The sequence below is a fragment of the Bemisia tabaci genome, chromosome 1 (assembly GCF_918797505.1).
Source record: "Bemisia tabaci chromosome 1, PGI_BMITA_v3".
Taxonomy (NCBI): Eukaryota; Metazoa; Arthropoda; class Insecta; order Hemiptera; family Aleyrodidae; genus Bemisia; species Bemisia tabaci.
The window spans coordinates 41,628,279-41,651,171 of NC_092793.1; the positions used below are offsets into that span (position 1 = coordinate 41,628,279).

Sequence of the window (22,893 nt, forward strand, 5' to 3'; positions counted from 1 at the left end):
AAGGCTCCCGGACCAGACAAAGTTCACAATTTCTGGCTGAAAAAGTTAACATGTGTGCATACGCAGCTTTCAAGAACCATTCAAGATATTATTACTCATCCTGATAAAATGCCAATATTTCTGACTGAAGGAGTGACGTTTGCAAAACACAATGGAGGCGATTTGAAGGACCCATCTGAGTATAGACCGATTACGTGTCTCTCCATGCTCTATAAAGTCATCACATCCATTGTAACCCGATTAATTGGGAGACATGTAGCTAAGTGGAAAATTTTGTGTGAAGAGCAGAAAGGGTGTCGCAAGGGAAGCTTCGGGTGCAAAGAGCTGTTAATAATTGATTCGGTTGTGCTCAAGCAGGCTGTGAAGGAACGTCGTAACTTACATGTGGGTTACATCGACCACAAAAAAGCTCTTGATTCAATGCCGCACAGCTGGCTAATTCACGTTGATATGAATAATCATATGTTGATAATGACGATGATATGAGACGGCTTTCTCTGAAAGAGTACCCGGACCAAGGACCGAGAGAATAAATATTTATTCTTTTGGTCCATGCCCGGACTGTGAACATGTAACAGGACAACGGCTGATTGACCAGAAAAGGGTTAAAATATCAAGACAGGAAGAATCTCGCCACAAGAATTACTTGTCATCAAAGATCAAGCGCGGAATGAATTAGGTTTGGAAAATGGCGGACGTAGAAACGGGAGCCCGGTCGCAGCACGTTTACCAACGAACGAGGATGCAGAAGACCGTATAAACGGTCACGAGCAACCATCCGCTGATCCAATCTCACCTAGGAGGACGGAGAATCCTATTAGCCACACCTCGGAGCCTCAGAGTTGCTCTAAGGTTACCATGGACAGCGCAATGACCGAGCTTGAAGCGAAGTTTAATGAGGAAACTATTAAGTGGAGAGGGGTGAACCCGAACCTCAGAGACCCAATACCGTAGGTGCCACATAGTCCGGAAGTATTTAATCGCATCGATCTGATGAGCATGATAATTCCACGATATCTTGAAGATGATTCATCGTTAGAGGATATCGACGGTGTAAGTCGGCAATTACATAGCTCGGAAAACGCGATTTTTCAGGAGAGGGAAAAAACTCTCTACTTTCCTTATCTTTGAAGGTAGAGGGGAAGTAACTCTTAGAGACAGCAAGGATAAGATGCTGTATAAGACTCCACCATCATTTTGAATAATATTCTCGTCTGTCAGGAGAAATGACCGATAAACCGAGTTATGTGTTTGTGGATCTAAGGTCCAACACTGAATTTCGAGATACGTGGTTGGCAAATTACTGATTCAAACCTATTCTTTGCCGATGTTGACTGAGTGAAGACTGAATAAGACTCCGCTCACTTTAAAAGTAGCCAAAAGTTCCTCTTAACATAAATTTTAATTGGTAGCGAATCTGTAGAATGACTCCGAAAACAATTCGACGGCGTAGTCGGCAATCACATAACTCGGTTTACGACGTCGCAGACTTCCTGTCATACTTCATTTTTTAAACGGAAAACTATTCAACGGCAATTCTTTAAAACAGCCGTGAGTTTTCTTCTCTATGCGAAGAAAATTCTGTATAAACTGCAAAGAATGATGTCAAATGCGTCGAGGTTCTCCTTTAAAAAAAATAACGTAGAGGCGAAGATTTTCAGACACCGTGAACTAGATAATTATGTGATTGCGGACTTACGCCGTCGAGTTACGAATTAAAATGAAATGAAGATAAAAATAAGCGGACGATTACTCAGGTATCCATCGGATTAGATGTTAGATGTTAAAATAATAACAATTTTTTTGTTGTTTGAAGATTTCGTGACGCACTAACTAATTTTCCTTCTAAACTGTTAACGATTCTTCCCGGGAGAGCGCGCGTTGTGTAGGTAAAAATGTGGCGCATGTTATGTTTTGTTGGAATTAACGCCGAGATATGTGGTTTGAGGTTACGTTTTTAGGTGACTTCCAGATTCTTTTCGACTGAAATATTTTGATAGCAGGTAAAGGGCATCTACTACACTTCATTTCTGCAGCTAAGTCAAAACCGCCAAAAATTGAGTTATGAGATTGCCAATTCCACCGTCGATATTCATTGTGCTGTGTATTGCGCAGCCGCTGCAATGGCACACACCATCAGGGGGCCGAATGTAAATTCAGGCGGTGCGCCCCGGAATGAAAACTGTGCCCCTAAGTGGCAGGTTAGAATAGGGAGACAGATCGAGAAATTGCGGTGGGAAATCGGCAGGGTCACCCAATTCGCCAAGGGTATGCGTCCATACGGCTGAAATCTAGACTGATGGGAGTCCCATCAGAGGAGCACAGTCTGCAGCATCATCTCGACACTCTAAAGCAAAGATTAAAAGTTCAAGCGGCTAGACTCAAGAGATACAAGAAGTCTTTCCAGCGCCGGAAAGATAATGAATTATATCAGCGCAGTGAAAATTTCTTTCATCGGAAGTTGGAAAATACCGACATCAAAAGAAGATCTATAACGGTTTTGGCGAGGTCTTTGTTCGAATGCAAAGTTACACAACAACGAAGCACCGTGGATACAGGACGAGGAAAATGCGTTTAATCATGTTCGGTATCCAGATGAATTTCAAATAACAGCTGCTGATGTGTGAAGAGTCACATTTTGTTCCTTCAATTGGAAGGCTCCCGGTCCTGATAGAATTCAGAACTTCTGGCTGAAAAAGCTAACTTTTGTGCATGCTCACCTAGCTAAGTCCATCCAGGATGTTGTCATCCATCCGAATAAGATGCCGAAGTTCTTGACGGGGTCACGTATGCTAAGCACAAGGAAGGAGATCCTAAAAATCCGTCGAACTATAGACCCATCACTTGCCTCCCCACTCTTTATGAGGTCATTAGGTACTTCCATCATTTGTCAGCATATTTATAGGCACGTTCGGAGGTGGGGAGTCATGAGTGAAGAACAAAAAGGGTGTCGTAAGGGAAGCCTTGGTTGCAAGGAACAGCTTACTATGGACTCGGTTGTGCTGAAACAAGCAGAGAAGGGACACCGAAATCTACATGTAGGGTACCTGGGTACATTGATTATAAAAAGGCATTCGATTCAATTCCTCATAGTTGGCTGCTTCGTGTCCTAAACATCTACGAAGTCCACCCGGTAGTTGTGAAGTTTTTGGAGGGTGTAATGACCACTTGGCGCACGCAAGTAGTTGTTAGTGGCCCTGGTAGTCCTACAGTAACAGGCGAAATTTTGATCAAGCGTGGAATTTTCATAGGAAACGGCCTTAGTGCCTTGTGGTTCTGTCTGGGGCTTAACCCGCTTTCGAATCATGTTAGGAGAGAAAATCTGGGGTTTTCCTTACGTCTTGCGGGGGAGGAAATCCACAAGGTCAGTCACTTACTGTACATGGATGACATTAAGATCTACCTATGCCTCCAAGAAAGACCAACTTAGACAGCTCTTTGGTATCGTGGAAGGAGTAAGTGAGGATATTTGAATGGAATTCGGCGTACAAAAGTGCAAAACGCTTCATGTTGAGAGAGGCATCATTGTTGAGGAGGAAGGTATTAAGCGAGTTAAGCGATATTAAGCGGTTGAGGAGGAAGGTAGATAGCTACGGAAATGTTATTGGAACGCTTTCCGCTGATGAACTTTATAAGTACTTAGGTATGCTGCAAAACTTAGGCATCAAGATAGATAAAGTTAAAGAACGCCTCACCGCCTTGTTAGTCGGTCGTCTGAACGCGGTGCTAAAGACCTCACTAAATTCCAAGAACATGACCAAAGCAATTAACACTGAGGTTATAGCCGCTCTTTCCTACTCGTTTGGTGTTGTCCTTTGGTCAGACACGGAGCTGGAAGGTCTGAACAGGACCATAAGAACGCCCTTAACCAAGTGGAGCAAGCACCATCCAAAAGCTGCAATTGAGAGGGTTAACATCCCCAGAAGAGAATCCTTAAGAGAATCCAGAAGAGGTATCCTTGACTTGCGAGAGGCATGTAATAGTCAGATTTGCATGCTCCGGAATCACTTTCTAAGTAGAGAGGATAGTTCTCTGCTTGTTGCAATATGCCGCGTTGATAAGTCTTACACGCCTCTTAGTAGCAGAGCTAAATTCACAGTATATAAACGAAGTATAACCGTTATATAAAGAGCGTATTTATATAAAGAATGTATAATCAAAGTATAACGATTATATAAAATATACATGGAGAGCGTGTTTATATAAAAGATGTATAACAGTTATATAAAACATTTTTACAAATAACTTTTATATAAACTAATTATAAAGGTTATTCGCGCAATTTATAAAGTTATCTCCACGTGAGTCCTTAATCTTTTATGAAAATTAAGGGAATCTCTGTTAAAATCGAAGAGTCATAAGTTTAGCCATAATATTCTTCTTCCTTTTGACACTAAAAAGGACTTGGATTTTTTGGATTGTAGCCAAGTGCTAGAAATAATGCAAAAAATGTTTTCAAAAAACACTTACATTACTCTATATAAAGCTGCTGTTCCCACTCTGCCCTCCCCCCCTCCCCCCCCCCCTAGATAAAAATTGGCCGAAGCGATTTCCTTTAAAATTGGTACACGCTTAGCTATTGTAATGAGGAGTTGATTAAAATTATTCCCATTCAAATCCGCTGCCTCGGATGCCCGCAAGAGCGAAAAGTTATTTCTCCATATAGTATTACATTGGAGATACGCGGTTGTTTACGCGCATCGCGCCGAACAGGTTCAATCCTGTTGCGTGACGTCACTGCCTTATAGAGGAAATTTAAGGTTTTAGGTGGTATTTTTCGACGAATGTTTTTTGGAAATTGGTTTGAGGGGGTATTTTTCTCGGGGGATCTCGAATTTTTGGTCGGATTTTCGAAATCTCAAAATCCAAGATGGCGGCCGTGGCCTAAAATGCTAAGTCGGCTCCTGTTTGATCGATTTTTTTGAAACTCGGAGATCCAGGGTACTTTTCGACGAGAAACTCGAATTTTTGGTCAGATTTTCAAAATTTCCAAATCCAAAAGATGGCGGCCGTGGCCTAAAATGCTAAGTCGGCTCCTGTTCTATCGATTTTCGTGAAATTCGGTATTAGGGGGTATACTTCGACGGGAAATTAGAATTTAAAGTCCGATATTCAAAATTCAAAAATCCAAGATGGCGGCCGTGGCCTAAAATGCTATATCGCTTCCTGATATCGATCGATTTTTGTGAAATTCGGTATTAGGGGGTATATTTCGACGGGAAATTAGAATTTAAAGTCCGATATTCAAAATTCAAAAATCCAAGATGGCGGCCGTGGCCTAAAATGCTATATCGCTTCCTGATATCGATCGATTTTTGTGAAATTCGGTATTAGGGGGTATATTTCGACGGGAAATTAGAATTTAAGGTCCGATTTTCAGAATTCAAAAATCCAAGATGACGAACGTGGTCTAAATTGCTATCTTGACTTCCGATCTATAGATTTTTGTGAAATTCGGTATTAGGAGGTGTATTTCGACGGAAAATTCGCATTTTTGGTCAGATTTTCAACATTTCCAAATCCAAGATGGCGGCCCCGCACGAAAACGCGGTCCGAACTCCTAGAACATCAATTTCTGTAAAACTTGGTGAAAAAGAAGATTAAGACATAGATGTTGTCTCCTCTTCAATGTTAAAAACTGTGCGAGGCGGTGGCGGCTCGCGGAGCGAGTCGCAAGTTCGTTGCGAAGCGTAGAACTGGGGTCCAAGGGCACTCCCCGGCTAGACGTGTCAGCTCGCAAAGCGCGCTAATCACGACTAGTTTTATTAATAAAGGAGGCGGTATCGATAAGGGCCTATTTTGCCCCCCCCCCCCCCTAGAATCTGGAAATTTATGCGGGGTTTCCAAGTTGACTCAATATATTTTACGGAAATAATCATGATTTAGTCCATAGGCCACTGGATACGTGTTAAACGGTTGCCTAAACATAGGTCTGCAGGCGTATTTTAGCGAAAAATCGTGTTTTTCTATCACTCCGCGGCTTTTTTGACACCGAGCGCATCGTCTAACTTAAACGAGCTTTTGATATGTTATTTAGGAGGCTTTAGGACACATTTTAACCCCGGTTTGCCGGTTTGGTTTTAGTTAGAGGATGCGCTCATAGTTAAAAAAAACTTTTTCAAAAATCGACTTTTAAGGAACATCCGCAAAAATCTTAGGAAAACACGTCTATCGAAGTGTATACACGCTACATATATTATCGAGATCAGTTATCTAGCCTTGTTAGACTCTTACAAGGAGATTTCCTTCAATTAAGTCCAAAAAAAAATTGCATTTTCTGTTGGCGCCGATTTTCATCGTACTTTTTCGCTATATTTGTCGCTACAAGTCGGGCTTGCAGGACAGCAGGAGGAGAAAGCCCCGAGGCGGCTAATCGGCCAATCAGAGCTGATTAGAAATTTTCCCCTACTTTCCCAGTGAGCTATTTCAGACTTCAGCTCGCGACGCTTCACTTACGCCGAGAACGCCGCCATGTTTCGTGATCTTTCGTCGCCTCAGCCGTATCTTCTCGTATTTGGAAATCGCTGCTCTTGCCGCCTTTTTTCATCGCTCTTGGTAAAATAAGCTTGCTTATTCAGTAGTAGACGACTATTTTCCTGCTTTAGTTATGATGGTATGAATGAGAGTGTGCATGCCACCCGACCGCACCCTTGCCCTTTGCAACCGCTCCTTTTAACTCGTATATCCGCATTTTTGATTCCTTACATCCCCGCTTGTGAGCAGTTACCATGCTAGGCTAGATTTCTAGCATACGCGAGTGAGATGGCGCCAGGTTTCGCCCGTGACGTCGAGAGCATGCCGCTTCAGCGCCGCATGGCTGCACCAGACTTCGGACTTCGATGAGTGCTTAGAGTGCTTAGAGTGCTTATTTTCTATATTTTTATAGTGCATTTTCTCTCTGTCATGTAGATTTATCCCCATTTTCTCTCTTTATGGACTGGCCGCTTTGAGTTCGGCGGGTTCCATCCATGCGCTATCTATGATAGGCCGGAGCTCGTCGTTACGAGGTTGCCAGATCGCTTCGCCCTACTCTTCTTTCCTCTGTCCTATTCCTCTCTCTATTCTATTGCTCCCCTAGCTATTGGAGACCGCACCATTTTCCATACAAACAGCTGTGAAGATGACGGATTTTTGAATAGGGGAGGTATATTTTCACTAAACGCATAACATCAACTTCAATCTGGAAATGTATGAGGGTTTTCCAAGTTGACTCAGTGCAGTTTACGGAAATAATCATGATTTAGCCCATACGCCACTGGATATGTATTGAACGGTTGCCTGAACATAGGTCTGCAGGCGTATTTTAGCGAAAAATCGTGTTTTTCTATCGCTCCGCGGCTTTTTTGACACCGAGCGCATCGTACAACTAAAACGAGCTTTTGATATGTTATCAAGAAGGCTTTAAGACACATTTTAACCCCGGTTTGGTTTTAGTTAGAGGATGCGCTCATAGTTAAAAATAAACTTTTTACAAAAATCAACGTGTAAGGGACATCCGCAAAAATCTTCGGGAATTCCGTCGTTAGGGGTTTTTTTTTTGCTACAATTAAAAAAAATCTCCTTGTAAGGGTTTAATAAGGCTTGATAACTGCCCTCGATAATATACGTAGCTTGCATACAGGTCGAGAGACGTGTTTCTGTAAGATTATTGCAGATGTCCCTTAAAAGTCGATTTTTGTGAAAAGTTTTTTTTTTAACTATGAGCGCATCATCTATCTAAAACCAAACCAGGGTTAAAATGTGTCCTAAAGCCTTCTTGATAACATATCAAAAGCTCGTTTTAGTTGTACGATGCGCTTGGTGTCAAAAAAGCCGCGGAGTGATAGAAAAACACGATTTTTCGCTAAAATACGCCTGCAGACCTATGTTCAGGCAACCGTTCAATACATATTCAGTGGCCTATGGGCTAAATCATGATTATTTCCGTAAACTGCACTGAGTCAACTTGGAAAACCCTCATATATTTCCAGATTTAAGTTGATGTTATGCGTTTAGTGAAAATATGCCTCCCCTATTCAAAAATCCGTCATCTTCACAGCTGTTTGTATGGAAAATTCAATTTTTTTTTGGACTTAATTGAAGGAAATCTCCTTGTAAGAGTCTAACAAGGCTAGATAACTGCCTCGATAATATATGTAGCGTGTATACACTTCACTGGGGCCAAAAAAGGCCCTCATCGATACCCCTCCTTTATACCGAAGCTTTTCGAAGCGAACGCTTCATCGTCAGGGTCACAAAATCAATATCAGGCCATAATTTAAATTTCAAACAAGGTAACATATTTCATTGATGGTAACAATTGATAATAAGCTATTAGATCAGATCAGTCTTAATAATCAAAACAATGTCAGTGTGTGTTTAGTACCTGTTTCTCATCAGAGATGGCAGTACATTTTAGGTACAGGGGATTAGTTGCCAGATCTACCTCTTTTTGTAGATTTAATAATTCTTCCCCTCTTTTTACTGCCTTAGTTATTTCATATTTTTCTAGGACGCTAAGCATTTTTCTGTCCCTGTTTTTGGGTAGAATTTTAATTTCTTTTATCTGATGATTTTCTGTTTTTATGTGCTTAAATATGTTCGAGGATGGAAGTGTCATGTGTTCATTAACTCTACAGTTGATTGAGCGTTCAGTTTTTCCGATATATATTTTCCTGCATGAATTACAATCTAAACGGTAAACGCCAGTTACATTCTTACTATTACCAATATTGCCTTCACCTTTTTTTATTTTGTCGGTGACCTTCCTTATATTGTCTAGTACGCTGTTATTAGTCTTAAAAGCTGTTCTGTACTCATTTTCTTTGAAACAACTGCTAATTTTTGAGCTAACAGGGACAAAATAAATCAATTTTTACATATTTGTCATTATTATTGGGTTTTTTAGCCTCGTTGCTGTTAGCATTAGAGTGCTGTTTTTTATGTCTCCTTAAAATTTTGTTGACAATATATTTAGGGAATCCATTAATTTTAGCAATATTCTGGATAATTCCGATTTCCTCTTGTCTATGTTTGTGGCTAAGTGGAATGGAAAACACTCTATGTGCCATTGTATGAATTGCAGCGTGTTTATGGCTGTTAGGGTTATTAGAATGGAAGGGAATTATACTATTAGTGTTATAAAATTATAAAATTTTAAGGAGACATAAAAAACAGCACTCTAATGCTAACAGCAACGAGGCTAAAAAACCCAATAATAATGACAAATATGTAAAAATTGATTTATTTTGTCCCTGTTAGCTCAAAAATTAGCAGTTGTTTCAAAGAAAATGAGTACAGAACAGCTTTTAAGACTAATAACAGCGTACTAGACAATATAAGGAAGGTCACCGACAAAATAAAAAAAGGTGAAGGCAATATTGGTAATAGTAAGAATGTAACTGGCGTTTACCGTTTAGATTGTAATTCATGCAGGAAAATATATATCGGAAAAACTGAACGCTCAATCAACTGTAGAGTTAATGAACACATGACACTTCCATCCTCGAACATATTTAAGCACATAAAAACAGAAAATCATCAGATAAAAGAAATTAAAATTCTACCCAAAAACAGGGACAGAAAAATGCTTAGCGTCCTAGAAAAATATGAAATAACTAAGGCAGTAAAAAGAGGGGAAGAATTATTAAATCTACAAAAAGAGGTAGATCTGGCAACTAATCCCCTGTACCTAAAATGTACTGCCATCTCTGATGAGAAACAGGTACTAAACACACACTGACATTGTTTTGATTATTAAGACTGATCTGATCTAATAGCTTATTATCAATTGTTACCATCAATGAAATATGTTACCTTGTTTGAAATTTAAATTATGGCCTGATATTGATTTTGTGACCCTGACGATGAAGCGTTCGCTTCGAAAAGCCTTGGTATAAATTTATTAATAAAATGTAAGTGTTTTTTGAAAACATTTTTTGCATTATTTCTAGCACTCGGCTACAATCCAAAAATCCAATATATTTAGTGCTACTACCTTCAAACATTGCATTACAATGTTCGCTGATTTTGACTAAAAAAGACGTGAAAAGTAATAGGTATCTGAATCTCTGAAACTTGATCCCAGAAAAAAGTAGGGTTAAGCATGATGACCTTGATGCAACCAATCGCGGGTGATCACTCTCAGCAGTTGCTGATATCTCTCTCCCATACCGTAAGCTATCTCTCTCGCAGTTACAGATATCCCATAAGAGAACCTAGGATCAAGTTATAGCCTTTATTATTAAACTTTCAAAGCTGGCGTTTGTTTTTAAGCATTTTAGACGTATGCTACTAGGACTTATGAGTCTTAGAATTCAATATATCTATTGGGATATTTGAATAATCACTGATTTTGGAGCCTGATTTTAGCAGCGCCACGTGGTGGATTTACTACATAATTTGGCACCACCGCAAAGCGATTCCTTAAGCTCCAACTTTTCCGGGAAGATTGATTAAACGTTGCGTTTCAGTAGAGTCATATTTCCTGGACCAACTGAAGTACTTATATGTACAGAAAGTGACAAAGGAGCATGAGATTATGTGGAGGTTTTTTCGTACACATATTGGCTATTTTGCTGTTTCTCTCAACTCTGTCTTTAGAAGTAGAGCGTTCTAATATTCTATTAAAATTTTATTTTTAATGTTATTTTCCCATTTTACATGTAAAGAAGTTAAACCAGAGTCGGATTTAGGGGAGGGCCAACGGTGCCATGGCAATGGACAGCAAACTTTTGGGGGCGGCAAATTTCGGAAAACATGAGTATCGATGACCAAATGTGAGACCACGAATCTCCGTTTCCAACATTGCCGACTCCCTGAGGTACTTTATATACAGGGGTATCCAAAAGTCACCTACCACCCCTGTAACTTTTTTCCTAATTGAGATAGAAGTTTGAAACTTTGGCAATGTTCCTCGGTCTAAAGTAGCAACTTTTTGGTCCCACAAAATTTTGGGGGGCGGGGGCTAACTTTTTTTTTTCAAATGGCTACCCCCTTTTGTGATACCTCATTCGAAAGATAATAAAAAAAGAAAATTTTTTAGCGCAAACCGCAGGTCGAAATGTTGATTTTTGACAAAATGGCGGCCGGTCAAAGTTCAAAATGGCGGAAATTTGGCAACTCCGTTTTTCATCGGCGGATTGGTGTGAAACGCAGAATCCTAGGGTTTTTCGGGACGAGAAAAACGATTCTGGCATTAGTTTTCCAGAAATGTCAGTCCTTTTCAAAATGGCGGCAGATAAAAATGGCGGCATAGAGTGGGAAGTGGATATTTAGGCTGCTTATCGTCGGATTTGTATGAGACTTGGTATCCGGGGGTATTTCGGCACGAGAAGAATGAATCTTTCATTGGATTTTTGAATTTCATAAAAAGTTTAAAATGGCGGCGAAAAAATGAAGGAAAATCCATATCACGGTTATTCACCGATGGATTTGCACAAAAGTCAATACTCTGGTGGTTTTTGGCTCGAAAATAATTAATCTTTCATCAGATTTTTGAAACACTGTATATCGTCAAAATGGTGACGGAAAAATAACGGAAAATCCGCATCCACCATCGCCATTTGCAATTTTGCCGCCATTTTAAAGTTTTCTAAAATTTCGATAATTCAATGAAAGATTCGTTCTTCTCGTGCCAAAATACCCCCGGAAACCAAGTCTCATACAAATCCGACGATAAGCAGCCTAAATATCCACTTCCCGCTCTAAGCCGCCATTTTAACCGCCGCCATTTTGAAAAGGACTGACATTTCTGGAAATCGAATGCCAGAATCATTTTTGTCGTCCCGAAAAACCCCAGGATTCTAAGTTTCAGACCAATCCGTCGATAAAAAACGGAGATGCCAAATTTCCGCCATTTTGAACTTTGACCGGCCGCCATTTTGTCAAAAATCAACATTTTGACCTGCGGATTGCGCTAAAATTTTTCTTTTTTTTTATCTTTTGAATGAGGTATCACAAAAGGGGGGTCGCTATTTGAAAAAAAGTTAGCCCCCGCCACCCTTAGGGGGGGGCCTAGGGGTGATCGAAATTCCCGACTTGAGCGCTATACAATCCGAATAGAGAAAAAAGGTGGCCAAATTGCATGTAGATTACGGGAAAAATTGTCCGCAGCCGTAATTCCAACGGGAACATGGCGCTCAAGCCCTTCGAATATTTGCATCGTTAAAATGCCTAAAAAATCAGGTTTTTTCTCATTCGGGTCGGTGGAAGTGCCCTCAAACACGCAATTGCAGCATCAAGGAAATGTTTTCCTACGTATTTTTTCACGAGGAATCGATTTTACTGGTTTTTAAAACGATATATCGTTGTATTTAATCGATATATTGATTTTTCACCCGATTTCTGAGAAAAATTTGGTAATTTTTAACATTAACTGCATCAAATTCTATTAATTAGTGATACAAAGGCAAAAAATTTAATGCATAAGTAAACTACTTGCCTTTTGGCATCAAATGACTTGAGAAAAAAATCCTGGCTCCATAGGACAACATTTTCATCGAAAACATGAGGTTCGAACTTCCAAAATCTCAAATTTTCGTTTTTACCGTGTTTTTTTTCTAAGATAATTTCTGGATGATAGAAAAGACACAACTGACACGTACCGTACGTGTTTTCGTAGATAATTTGAGTCAAGGAATCGATTTTTGTGGTTGAAAAATTAAGATATCGATTTAAAATATCGTTTCTTGCGATACTTCGTCCGAAAAATCGATTTTTTTTGTGTATATCCCAAGAAATTTTGATTCATCCATGCGAGCCTTTGATAAATCGACATTTTGACTTCAAAAATAGATTACTCGTAAAAAAATACAAAGAGTACCTACCGTGGTTACACCTGATCAAAGTACGTAGAAATGTTGACAATTAAGGTACAATTCATACTAGTTTTCAAACTGAATTCGCTGATGGGTCATTCCACGCGAAATCATCCAGCGACTCTAGCTTGACCGACCCTGACTTTTTTTTATAATTAGGTTACTTCTTAAGCTATCCAAATGGATGCACACATTGGATTTAGAGTCCAGACTCGTGAAAACATTGACAAGAAAAAGGACTCTTGATTCAATCAGATTCTGCAATTCAATCAGATTCCGCAATTCAATCAGGAAATCCGCTCAAATTAAGAGGCTTTGTTCTCGATTTAAGCTTAAATCTGCTGGAATCAAGAGTCCTTTTTCTTGTCAATGTTTTCAAGAGTCTGGACTCTAGATCCAATGTGTTTTTTTTCCAGTGCAATAACCATTTTTAAACTTTTTTTGACCATCCTGGTATCCATGGCGGTCTTGTAGAGTTGTGTTGAGGTTCTCAGGTGAACTTCGATAAAATCGGCCTTCACAGAAACGGGCATATCTCCAGTTCTGTTTGACTTACAGAATTGAAACAAGGCTGACGAAATACTTCTTTTAATGATCTATCTTTTAACAAGGCGCTGAAATTTCTGTATCATCAAGGGAAATGAAGTTATTTTAGGACTGAATTGAGATGTATTTGGACTAAAAAACAGCAAAAACTCCTATTTTGAGGATTTTTTTTTTTAAACTTTTATGAATTGTACCTTAGTTGTCAAAATTTCTACGTATTTTAAGCAGGTGTAACCCCGTTCTCCCTTGTATATTTTCACGAGGAATCTATTTTTGAAGTCAAAATGTCGATTTATCAAAGGCTCGCATGGATGAATCAAAATTTCTTGGGATATACACAAAAAAATCGATTTTTCGGACGAAGTATCGCAAGAAACGATATTTTAAATCGATATCTTAATTTTTCAACCACAAAAATCGATTCCTTGACTCAAATTATCTACGAAAACACGTATGGTACGTGTCAGTTGTGTCTTTTCTATCATCCAGAAATTATCTTAGAAAAAAAACACGGTAAAAACGAAAATTTGAGATTTTGGAAGTTCGAACCTCATGTTTTCGATGAAAATGTTGTCCTATGGAGCCAGGATTTTTTCCTCAAGTCATTTGATGCCAAAAGGCAACTCACCCTCACTAGATACTCGGCGTCAGATTCCGAAAAAAATGTTTTTTCGACTGATGAGCCATGAAACGCGATCGCTGCGACGCGACGCCGAGAATCCCGGCATTCCGGCCATCATCTAGTACCCAAACTGAAGAATTACGCTGCTTTGAGGGTAAGTGACTTGTGTATAAAAGTTTATGTGAGCACTAGTTTACTTATGCATTAAAACTTTTGCCTTTGTATCACTAATTAATAGAATTTGATGCAGTTAATGTTAAAAATTACCAAATTTTTCTCAGAAATCGGGTGAAAAATCAATATATCGATTAAATACAACGATATATCGTTTTAAAAACCAGTAAAATCGATTCCTCGTGAAAAAATACGTAGGTAAACATTTCCTTGATGCTGCAATTGCGTGTTTGAGGGCACTTCCACCGACCCGAATGAGAAAAAACCTGATTTTTTAGGCATTTTAACGATGCAAATATTCGAAGGGCTTGAGCGCCATGTTCCCGTTGGAATTACGGCTGCGGACAATTTTTCCCGTAATCTACATACAATTTGGCCACCTTTTTTCTCTATTCGGATTGTATAGCGCTCAAGTCGGGAATTTCGATCACCCCTAGGGGGGCCGCCCCCCCCCAAAATTTTTGGGGGGACCAAAAAGTTGCTACCTTAAACCAAGGAACATTTCCAAAGTTTCAAACTTCTTTCTCAATTAGGAAAAAAGGTACACGGGTGGTAGGTGACATTTGGATAACCCTGCTTATTTGAAAAAGTTGTCAACGTATTTTCTTGAAAACTCTCCTGAAATGTTTACGTTGTGAGCAGAATATTCTGTATTATTCTGAATCTCAAGCTAGAATGTTTTCTTCTTTCTTTTTGAAAAAATGAAATAGAAGCAGAAACTCTGAAACACCACGATAAAGATTTTCTCTAAGTTATTACACCGTATATTTGGGAAGGAGGAGGCGGCAAAAACCTAGATCTGCCTCCGAGTTAACTATGTATGATACTATGTAAACTTTTGTTATTAAAACTCATATTCTTGGATTGTTTCATTTTAGTTTTGTTCTTTTCTTCTCCGAAAGCTCACTCCAATCCCTGAATTTTTTGAAAATATACCCCTCACATACATATGTTCACATACATATGTTCACATACATATGTTCTCTTACATTTAATGTGCAAAATCATCATTTTTGGAATTCGTACCTTTACCTATTTCTCTTTTATTCTACTGAAGCGTCCAATCATTAGCACTGTTGTTCCATTGTTCCCTTTTATTCCTCCTCCTTTCCATTCCTACCTTTCGGTTACCTAACGATTTTGATTAGGTATCAGTTACTTACCTACTCCTATTATTCTAACAAGCTTGTGTTTCTTTTCTCTTTGTTTTCAGAAAATGATATCCCCAAATTGATCCCGCGGAGTTCTGTGAGGTCACATGGTACGAACCTTGTATTCGACCAGAGTTAATTTGATTGTTGTGCCTAAATCTAAGTATGTAAATATTTTCACCTCTCTTTACCTCCACGCCCTCAAAGAAAACATTTTAAGAGAACCTATATGAGTTTAAGAGATGCGTCTGAGCATTGTTTCGCTATCGTTAACTCTTCTTATCAAAAAAGAGGATACCTATGTCCTTGAGGAAAACGACAAAGTATAGGTATAGCAACAAGAATATACGTGTATCTATGCATATACCTAATGCATAATATGTCGAAGGCCAATGGTCAAAACTGGCATTTAGTAAAATGCCTGTGCAAATAGCTAAAAGACAATTAATAAGATGATTTTTTTAGTAGGTAGCCTACCTAGTCATTTATCCGACTCTTTCCGCTGGGAAATAGACAAATTTATGCAAAAATGAGAAAAAGAAGTTACAAAGTTGACTCACCATTTAGAAACTCATCGTGACACGTTATTGGTGCGTGAAGTCTCTTGTTTTTGAAACAGGAACATCTGTTGGTGCCACATTGTGTTTTACTTGCTTTGCAATTACACCTCAAAGATACTTGTCCATTAAAAAAAAATAAAAAAAAAAAAAAAAAAAAAAAAAAAAAAAAAAAACCCACCAACGATTGCTTCCCGTGTCAAAATAAATTTATCTTTAGGAATCTCGGAAAATTCAAATCCAAAATCATCGATTTTATCTGATCTCTAGAGCACCAGCTTTGAATTATTCCAGAGGGAGCCAGTCCAAGAATTATATGAAAGTTAAGGGAAAACAAGCAGTGAACTCCAACACAATGTGTTGATAAGGCGCGTCATTAACTCGCACATATCAACCCCTTTAGTTTTCATTTACAGAGATTTCAAAATAGGCAAGCAGCTTAACAAGAGAATTCACGATCAAACACTGCGAGGTCAACGACGCACCTTGACGAGACCGTGTATTGTGAATGTAGAAAGCCATTCGAACGAGTTTAAGTTTTTTGATCTGCCTCATGCAAAATTTTATTAGATTCTTTAAGAACAGTGCTACGGAATAATTTAAGCGAAGAAAGAAAAAAAAACTGTCGAACTCCTGAAAGATAAAGTCGATTTAAAGGTATTTTGGAGCTAAAATACCCAAATATCCGGTAGTATAAATCCCGTTATATTATTGAAAAGAAATTGACTCGATATAAATGCAATTGCATTAAATATGTCTTGATTTTGTTCTTTCAAACGTCTTTCCGTGCAAATAAATTTAACCATGTCCATGCTTTATTCATTCATGAATTGAAAGTAAGCAATCTACATCCCGAAAATCTACCGATTGGCTGTAAAAAATTGCGGAAACTTGATATACCAGGTCGACGTACCCACTCGTTGAATTTACCAATCATTTTCCTTAGTGCACATATGTAAAAGTCAATATGCCGTAGTCATTTTGGGTGCATTTATTTTTCATGAAACAAACATAAGTAATTTCAATCCTGAAAAACCATGAATTTTCCGTATAAAATCGAAAAAATCGAAATACGTCGACTTTCTGACGTGAAAATTAGATTCTACGTGTAAAAATACTTATGTATCGATATACTGAACAGAAAGCATGTGTGCACACAGTCAGAAGTCTGTGGCAACACCAATTCAACAGAAAAACGGCAAAGATTAGATCGGATTTCAGCCGCTTTGCCCGCCTCTCCTCGTTATTTACAAACCGTTCCTATACTCATCTTAAAATTTTTCCCAGAGCTTTGAGTTATTATCAGCTTCCATTTAAACCCGGGTTCGATGGCCAAATCGGCTGCCCAAAAAGCAAGCCATTTTTGAAGGGTTCTGTGAGAAATTCGTGGTATTATCGGCTCTCAGGAAATCACCCCATGGGTAAAATTGGTGGTGTAAAATAATGTTTGAGTGCTTAAAATAATCGTATTTAAGAAACAAAGGCATTAAACTATGGAGTCAATTTATTTTTAATAATATAACGGGATTTACTACCGCTGATTCAGCTTTTATAGCCCCAGAATACTTTTAAAGCGCCTTTACGTTCCAGAATCTCGACGGAATGTTTTGTTTTTGTTTTTTGGCTTAAATGACTCAAAAGACACTGTAGTTAAAAAATATAGAGAATTTTCGATTTGGACTTATAAATAATGTATGACTCGTTCAGGCACATACCACCGTGTATTGTATGGAGTACTGCTGCTATTTGACCCTTGTCTTCAGGTCAACATTTTTACAAGGAAGTTCCTTGCAGGAGGCGAATTTTTTGTAATTTCTCCCAATTTTTTCTCCGTTATATAATTGAATTGCTTGTCAAATTCTGAGGTCAATTATATTTAATTGTAATTTATACATTTCTTTTTTCCCCTTCATTTTATTTTTTGTATGGAGAATTCAAGGTTTTGTCAATTTCTTCGGAACTCGAATACTGTAACTTCTCTTCTATTCGGCCGATTTTTATGAATGAGGCCTCTTTTCATTCGTGTTTTAACGGAGAGTAAGGAAAAAATTGCTTAATACACGCGAAACAATTTTTTTTGAAAATTGGACGAATCCTAGAGTGACGGTGAAATGGTTAATCAAGCGTAAGTAATGGCGTGAGGGACTGAGGGTCCCGACCGCGCCGGGCGACCCTCAGCTATTGTTCAACTGGAGACGCCGACGCAGTGGTCAGAACACCCCCTCTTCATAAGAACTTTTTATAACGATGTTTGGGATCCCCCCCCCCCCCCCCCGGACTTTGGCGCACAAATGGTAGTCATGGGTTGACAATAAATCGTACCGACAGTTCAGAGTGACGTGTGAAGCAGCGTTAGTTGCTGAACAGCCCTGAGCGAACTTTCCCTGCAGAATAATCGTCAAAAATATGCCTCAAAATTATGCTTTCCCAATTTTTGGGGGCGCCACGGGGTTGCGGAAAATTAACAATGAGTTACATCGCTCCAAAATTTCACGAGAATTTAGAAAATGGTGCTATCCGCAGTGACACGAGCAACCGTTCTCGAGCTCTGACTCGAAACCGATTTTGGGGCACCTACACCCCCTGCCCCACCCAAAGCTGCCACGCTATCGATGAGGACTTTTTTTAGGGACTCCAGGGGGTCATAAGCCTCGCTATACCGAAAATCAGCTTGTTATTGTTATATTCAATAAATGAATGAACGCACTTTTAGGAATGGGCCTGCTGCAAACTTTTGCTAGAGCAAAACTAAGAGTTGTTTCCTACAGATAACGCCTCAAAAATCACGATGAGCGCATCGGCAAAGTCTGAAATGCACTCATAACTTCACAATCTGCGTAAGAAATTTGCGATTTTTTGAGCCTCCCGCTCTGGTGACGCTTTTCTTTTTGCCTTACATTTCATTGTTTTAACTTCTACACATTAGGAAAAGCAAATATCTCTTTGAGATTCGTAGTTTTATGATAGAAATTGCAAGAAATATCCGTTGGTACACCAGATATGAGTTTCAGGTGATGGAACATAAAGTTCCTATGTTTTTAAGGTATTTTTCTTATATTTTCTTCATCGTCGCAATAATTTTTTTTTTTTTTTTTTTTTCAAACATTATTGACATGAATTCTCGTCAGATACACTTCTAAGACGCGCAGAAAAATCCCCATAATCTACGCTATAAAGCTCCGAGACCTCCTAATGTTGCGTAATTGGTAACGCTTAGTTCCAGCGTTCTACCGGGCCGATTTTCATGATTTTTGCGGCTTTTTGAGGCCGACGGGCAATTGTCTCTAGATGAGCCTGCTTTATTTAGATTTTCAAAATATAATCCAGGTTTTTTTTATACTCCGTAGTAAAGTTGCGAATTTTCCAATTTAAACAATGTAAATTTATGCTTTTTGTCATAGTTCGTTTGAGCCTTCTACCGATCTGATTTCCATGATTTTTGTGGTTATCGATAGGTGATATGCCCTCGATGAGCTCGCTTTAATCAGATTTTGGAAATTGGACCCAGGTTTTTTTTTAGAATCCCACCTATAATAGTTACCGGATCTATGTCAGCAATTCTTTCGTTCACGATAACTATCGTTAGATTTACGTTAGCTGTCTCAAATTTTGTAATTTTGTCCATTTTGATCTGATGAAAAACTGTACAGATTTTCGGTTAAATCGCATTTACCGTTTACTTATAAACGGTCATTAACGTAAGTGCCTACTTACGCTGTTTTCCACTAAACTGTTTTTATGAAAGTTCCATTCCTTGGTTTCCTTCGTAACCTTTGTTTGCTATCAGCTGATGTTTTATTTCCATTTCTCGGCCAAGTCAACCATAGAGTACATAGAGTCGTAATGTAAGTGGGAGAGCTGGCGCCACTTTTAAGCATTTTCCATGTCCCGATTTCCGAGACTCCTGTGTGACGCCGGGTCAATTTTTCGATACATAATCGATTGTTTGCGATACACGGGTACCCGGCCATCCGATGACAACAACAACAACAACAACAACAACAACAACAACAACAACAACAACAACAACAACAACAACAAAAACAATAACAAAGGAGATAGGAATTACCACGTATTCCTCACCGCCATTTTGGATCGAAAATGTATCGAAAAAGCGACCCGAACTCGGCGCACAGCGGGCTCGGAATTCGTCGAGCAGAACATAGCGCCAGCTCTCCCATTAACATTACGACTCTATGTACTCTATGAAGTCAACGAATTTTATACTTTTTTTTTTTTTTTCTTTTTTAAAATCATTGCCAGGTTAGTTTTAATTTTTTTGCCAGTATTTATTCTACCCCTCCGCTCCCAGCTCATTTTTCTAACTCCCGTAGCCCCCCCCCCCCCCACTAATTTTATTTAAATTTTTTTCGTATGGCATGCCTTGCACCCCCACTATCATATTTTGGGGTTTCATTCGTAGGGATAAAATATTTCATTGTAAATAGATCTTCTATATATCGTTCGATATAAAGCAGGATAGACAGGGATAAGACGGAATTTATTGATATTCACCGGGATAAAAGGTAGGAATTTTAAGAAAAGGGGAATAATCAGTGTGAAACGGGGTAGATAAGAATTGAACAGGATAGATAGTGATAAAACAGGGTAATGTCTATCGATCTTCGATATATAGTTCGATATAAAATATGATAGACATGGATAAAACGGGATGGGGAACGACATTGATATTAATTGAGTTAAATGGAGGAAGTTTGAGAAAAGGAGAATAATCAGTGTGTAACCGTAAAGTTAAGGATAAAACAGGATAGGTAGGGTTATCCCACCCTTCGATACATCGATCTGATGTGTTCGTTTTGTTCCTACTCAACTCAACTATATTCTATCTTCAAGTATACAAGGCGTCCCAAAAGTCCCTTCCACCCCTTTTAAAATTTTACGTAATTAATATTTTGAAACAAAACTTCGGGAATGTTCAAAGATCAATGTAAGCTACTTTCAGGGCCCCCAAACTTTTTGCCCCCCCCCCCCCCCCCGAGGGGGAGGAGCTACGGGTCCCAACTTTTTTTCTCAAACGGCAACATCTCCTTTGTGACACATCAATTCAAAGATAATTAAAAAAGAAAATTTTTGGCACAAACCGCAAGTCAAACTCTTGATTTTCGACAAACTGGCCGCCGGTCGAATTTCAAAATATCGGAAATCTAAATTCCCGTTTTCGTCGATGGATTGGGATGAAACTTGGTTCTCATTGGTTTTTTTAAACGAGGAAAACGATTCTGGCATTATTTTTCCGGAAAATTTTTGTCCTTTTCAAAATGGCGGCGGTCAATATGGCGACCTTGAGCGGCAAGAGAATAAATTAGGCTGCTTATCGGTGAATTTGCATGAAACTTGGTATCAGGGGACACTTCGGCATGAAAAAGACGAATCTGTCATCAGATTTTTTGAAATTCTGAATAACTTCAAAATGGCGAGGAAAATGGTGGAAACTTGGTATCACGGACGTTTACGGGTGGATTCGCATGCTGCCATTTTGAAAGTGTTTGACATTTCAGAAATGCATTGCGGAAGAGGCATGTTTTGTCGAACCAAAAACCAACAGGACCCAGAGTTTCATTCGCATCCAACCGTAAACGTCCGTGATACCAAGTTTCTGCATCTTCCAGATGCAAAAGGATTGATAAGCATAAAACTGCATTCATCCCGTTTAATCTAAGTTCATCCTAATTCAGTAACATTCATCCTTGCTGGACAAAGAATTTGATTTTACATTAATTGAATTTTAAATAAATTAAATGTGTCGAGTTTTATAAATTGAGATTAAGATAAAAAAAAATGTAATGACACATTGGTAGGTTATAGATTATGTTACATTTTTTTTGTCTACCGGATCAAGACCCCCTTCATGCTCTTAATCTCTATCACCATAAATTGTGCTGAACACTTATCAAGTGGATTGCCGATTTCTCCAATTAAAAAAAAAAAAGAAAAAAAAGTGTTTACCAAACAGGAAAAGATTACAGTAACGCCATTTCAATTCACCTTAAATTTCAATGTAGGCAACACGAGTTTCTACGTGGTTGAATGGCGGTATTTTTGTCGTGAAATGACGGTTTGCCTTCAATGATTAGTATAGGCAACACAAGTTCTCACGTGGTCGAAGAGTGGTATCATCGTCCGTGCAATAGACGTTCTCTGTCTGCTAATTTGTTTTTATGTCATGTCGGGACCGTGTTTGTCAGTAAAGTAGTTGCTCCTCTTAACTGTTATTCATTAAGCTGTTTTTATTTTTTTTTACTTCCCGTACGAGCACATGAACACTAAAAGCGAGAGATGAGGATGATGATTATGATGCTGATGCTGATGCTGATGATGACCATGAAGAAAAAGGAGAACAACGAATGGTGCAGAACAAGAAGAGTGAAAGAAAATAAGCTAGAATAAATTTAGAGAGAAGAAGAAGATAATGAAAGTGGGAGAAGCAAACAGACAGAAGAAATGAAAACTAAAAAGAAGAAAGCAGTGAGAGGGAGATTGAAATAAAATAAGAACGTGGAAATAGTGGAATAGCTGTTTCATCGTGAAATTGCACGATTACTTGGAACGTTTTTAAAAAATAGCATTTCACCAAACTGGAGAAGATAAATTAACGTCATTTCATTTCGCCCTCAATTTCAGTGTAGGCAACAGGAGCTTCCGCGTGGTCGAATAGCGATATCGTCGTGAAATGGCACGCTCACTCAGGCAAAATAAGCTCCCATGTGGTCGAATAGCGGCATCATCCCCGAAACAATATCTGCCTAATGCTCCCCGTAACTAAATTTTTGGTGAAGCATCTAGACCCGTGACTTCAGTCACGGGCTTTCCGCTAGTCAAGTTATAAAAGTGAGCGAATTTACAGAATGCTCCGCACCTGTGCCGTTATGCGCAGAAGGTTGCGCAGTGGCCGAGGAGGTTGTGAGTAGTTAAATTGACGGTTCAGAATCAAGCATTTAAGGTACATCTTCAACAATGTGTGGTGGACGGCAAAATACTAACGACATCTTGCAGCGGTGTTATAGGTACCGATACGAAGATGGGTA

The 22,893-nt window shown here is 38.9% G+C and overlaps 1 protein-coding gene across 8 annotated transcripts in view; it reads left to right on the forward strand.

Moving 5' to 3' along the window:
- The window catches only part of Shab (Shaker cognate b), a 327,591-nt gene that overhangs the window by 174,323 nt on the left and 130,375 nt on the right, over positions 1–22,893 (forward strand). For 7 of the 8 annotated variants that reach the window (XM_072306433.1, XM_072306436.1, XM_072306434.1 and 4 more), the window contains one exon: positions 15,353–15,400. The exons of the other annotated variant lie outside the window; for it this stretch is intronic. In XM_072306433.1, the coding sequence (XP_072162534.1) occupies positions 15,353–15,400 (48 nt within the window). The remainder of the gene's footprint in view (positions 1–15,352; positions 15,401–22,893) is intronic. 8 annotated transcript variants of the gene reach the window in all.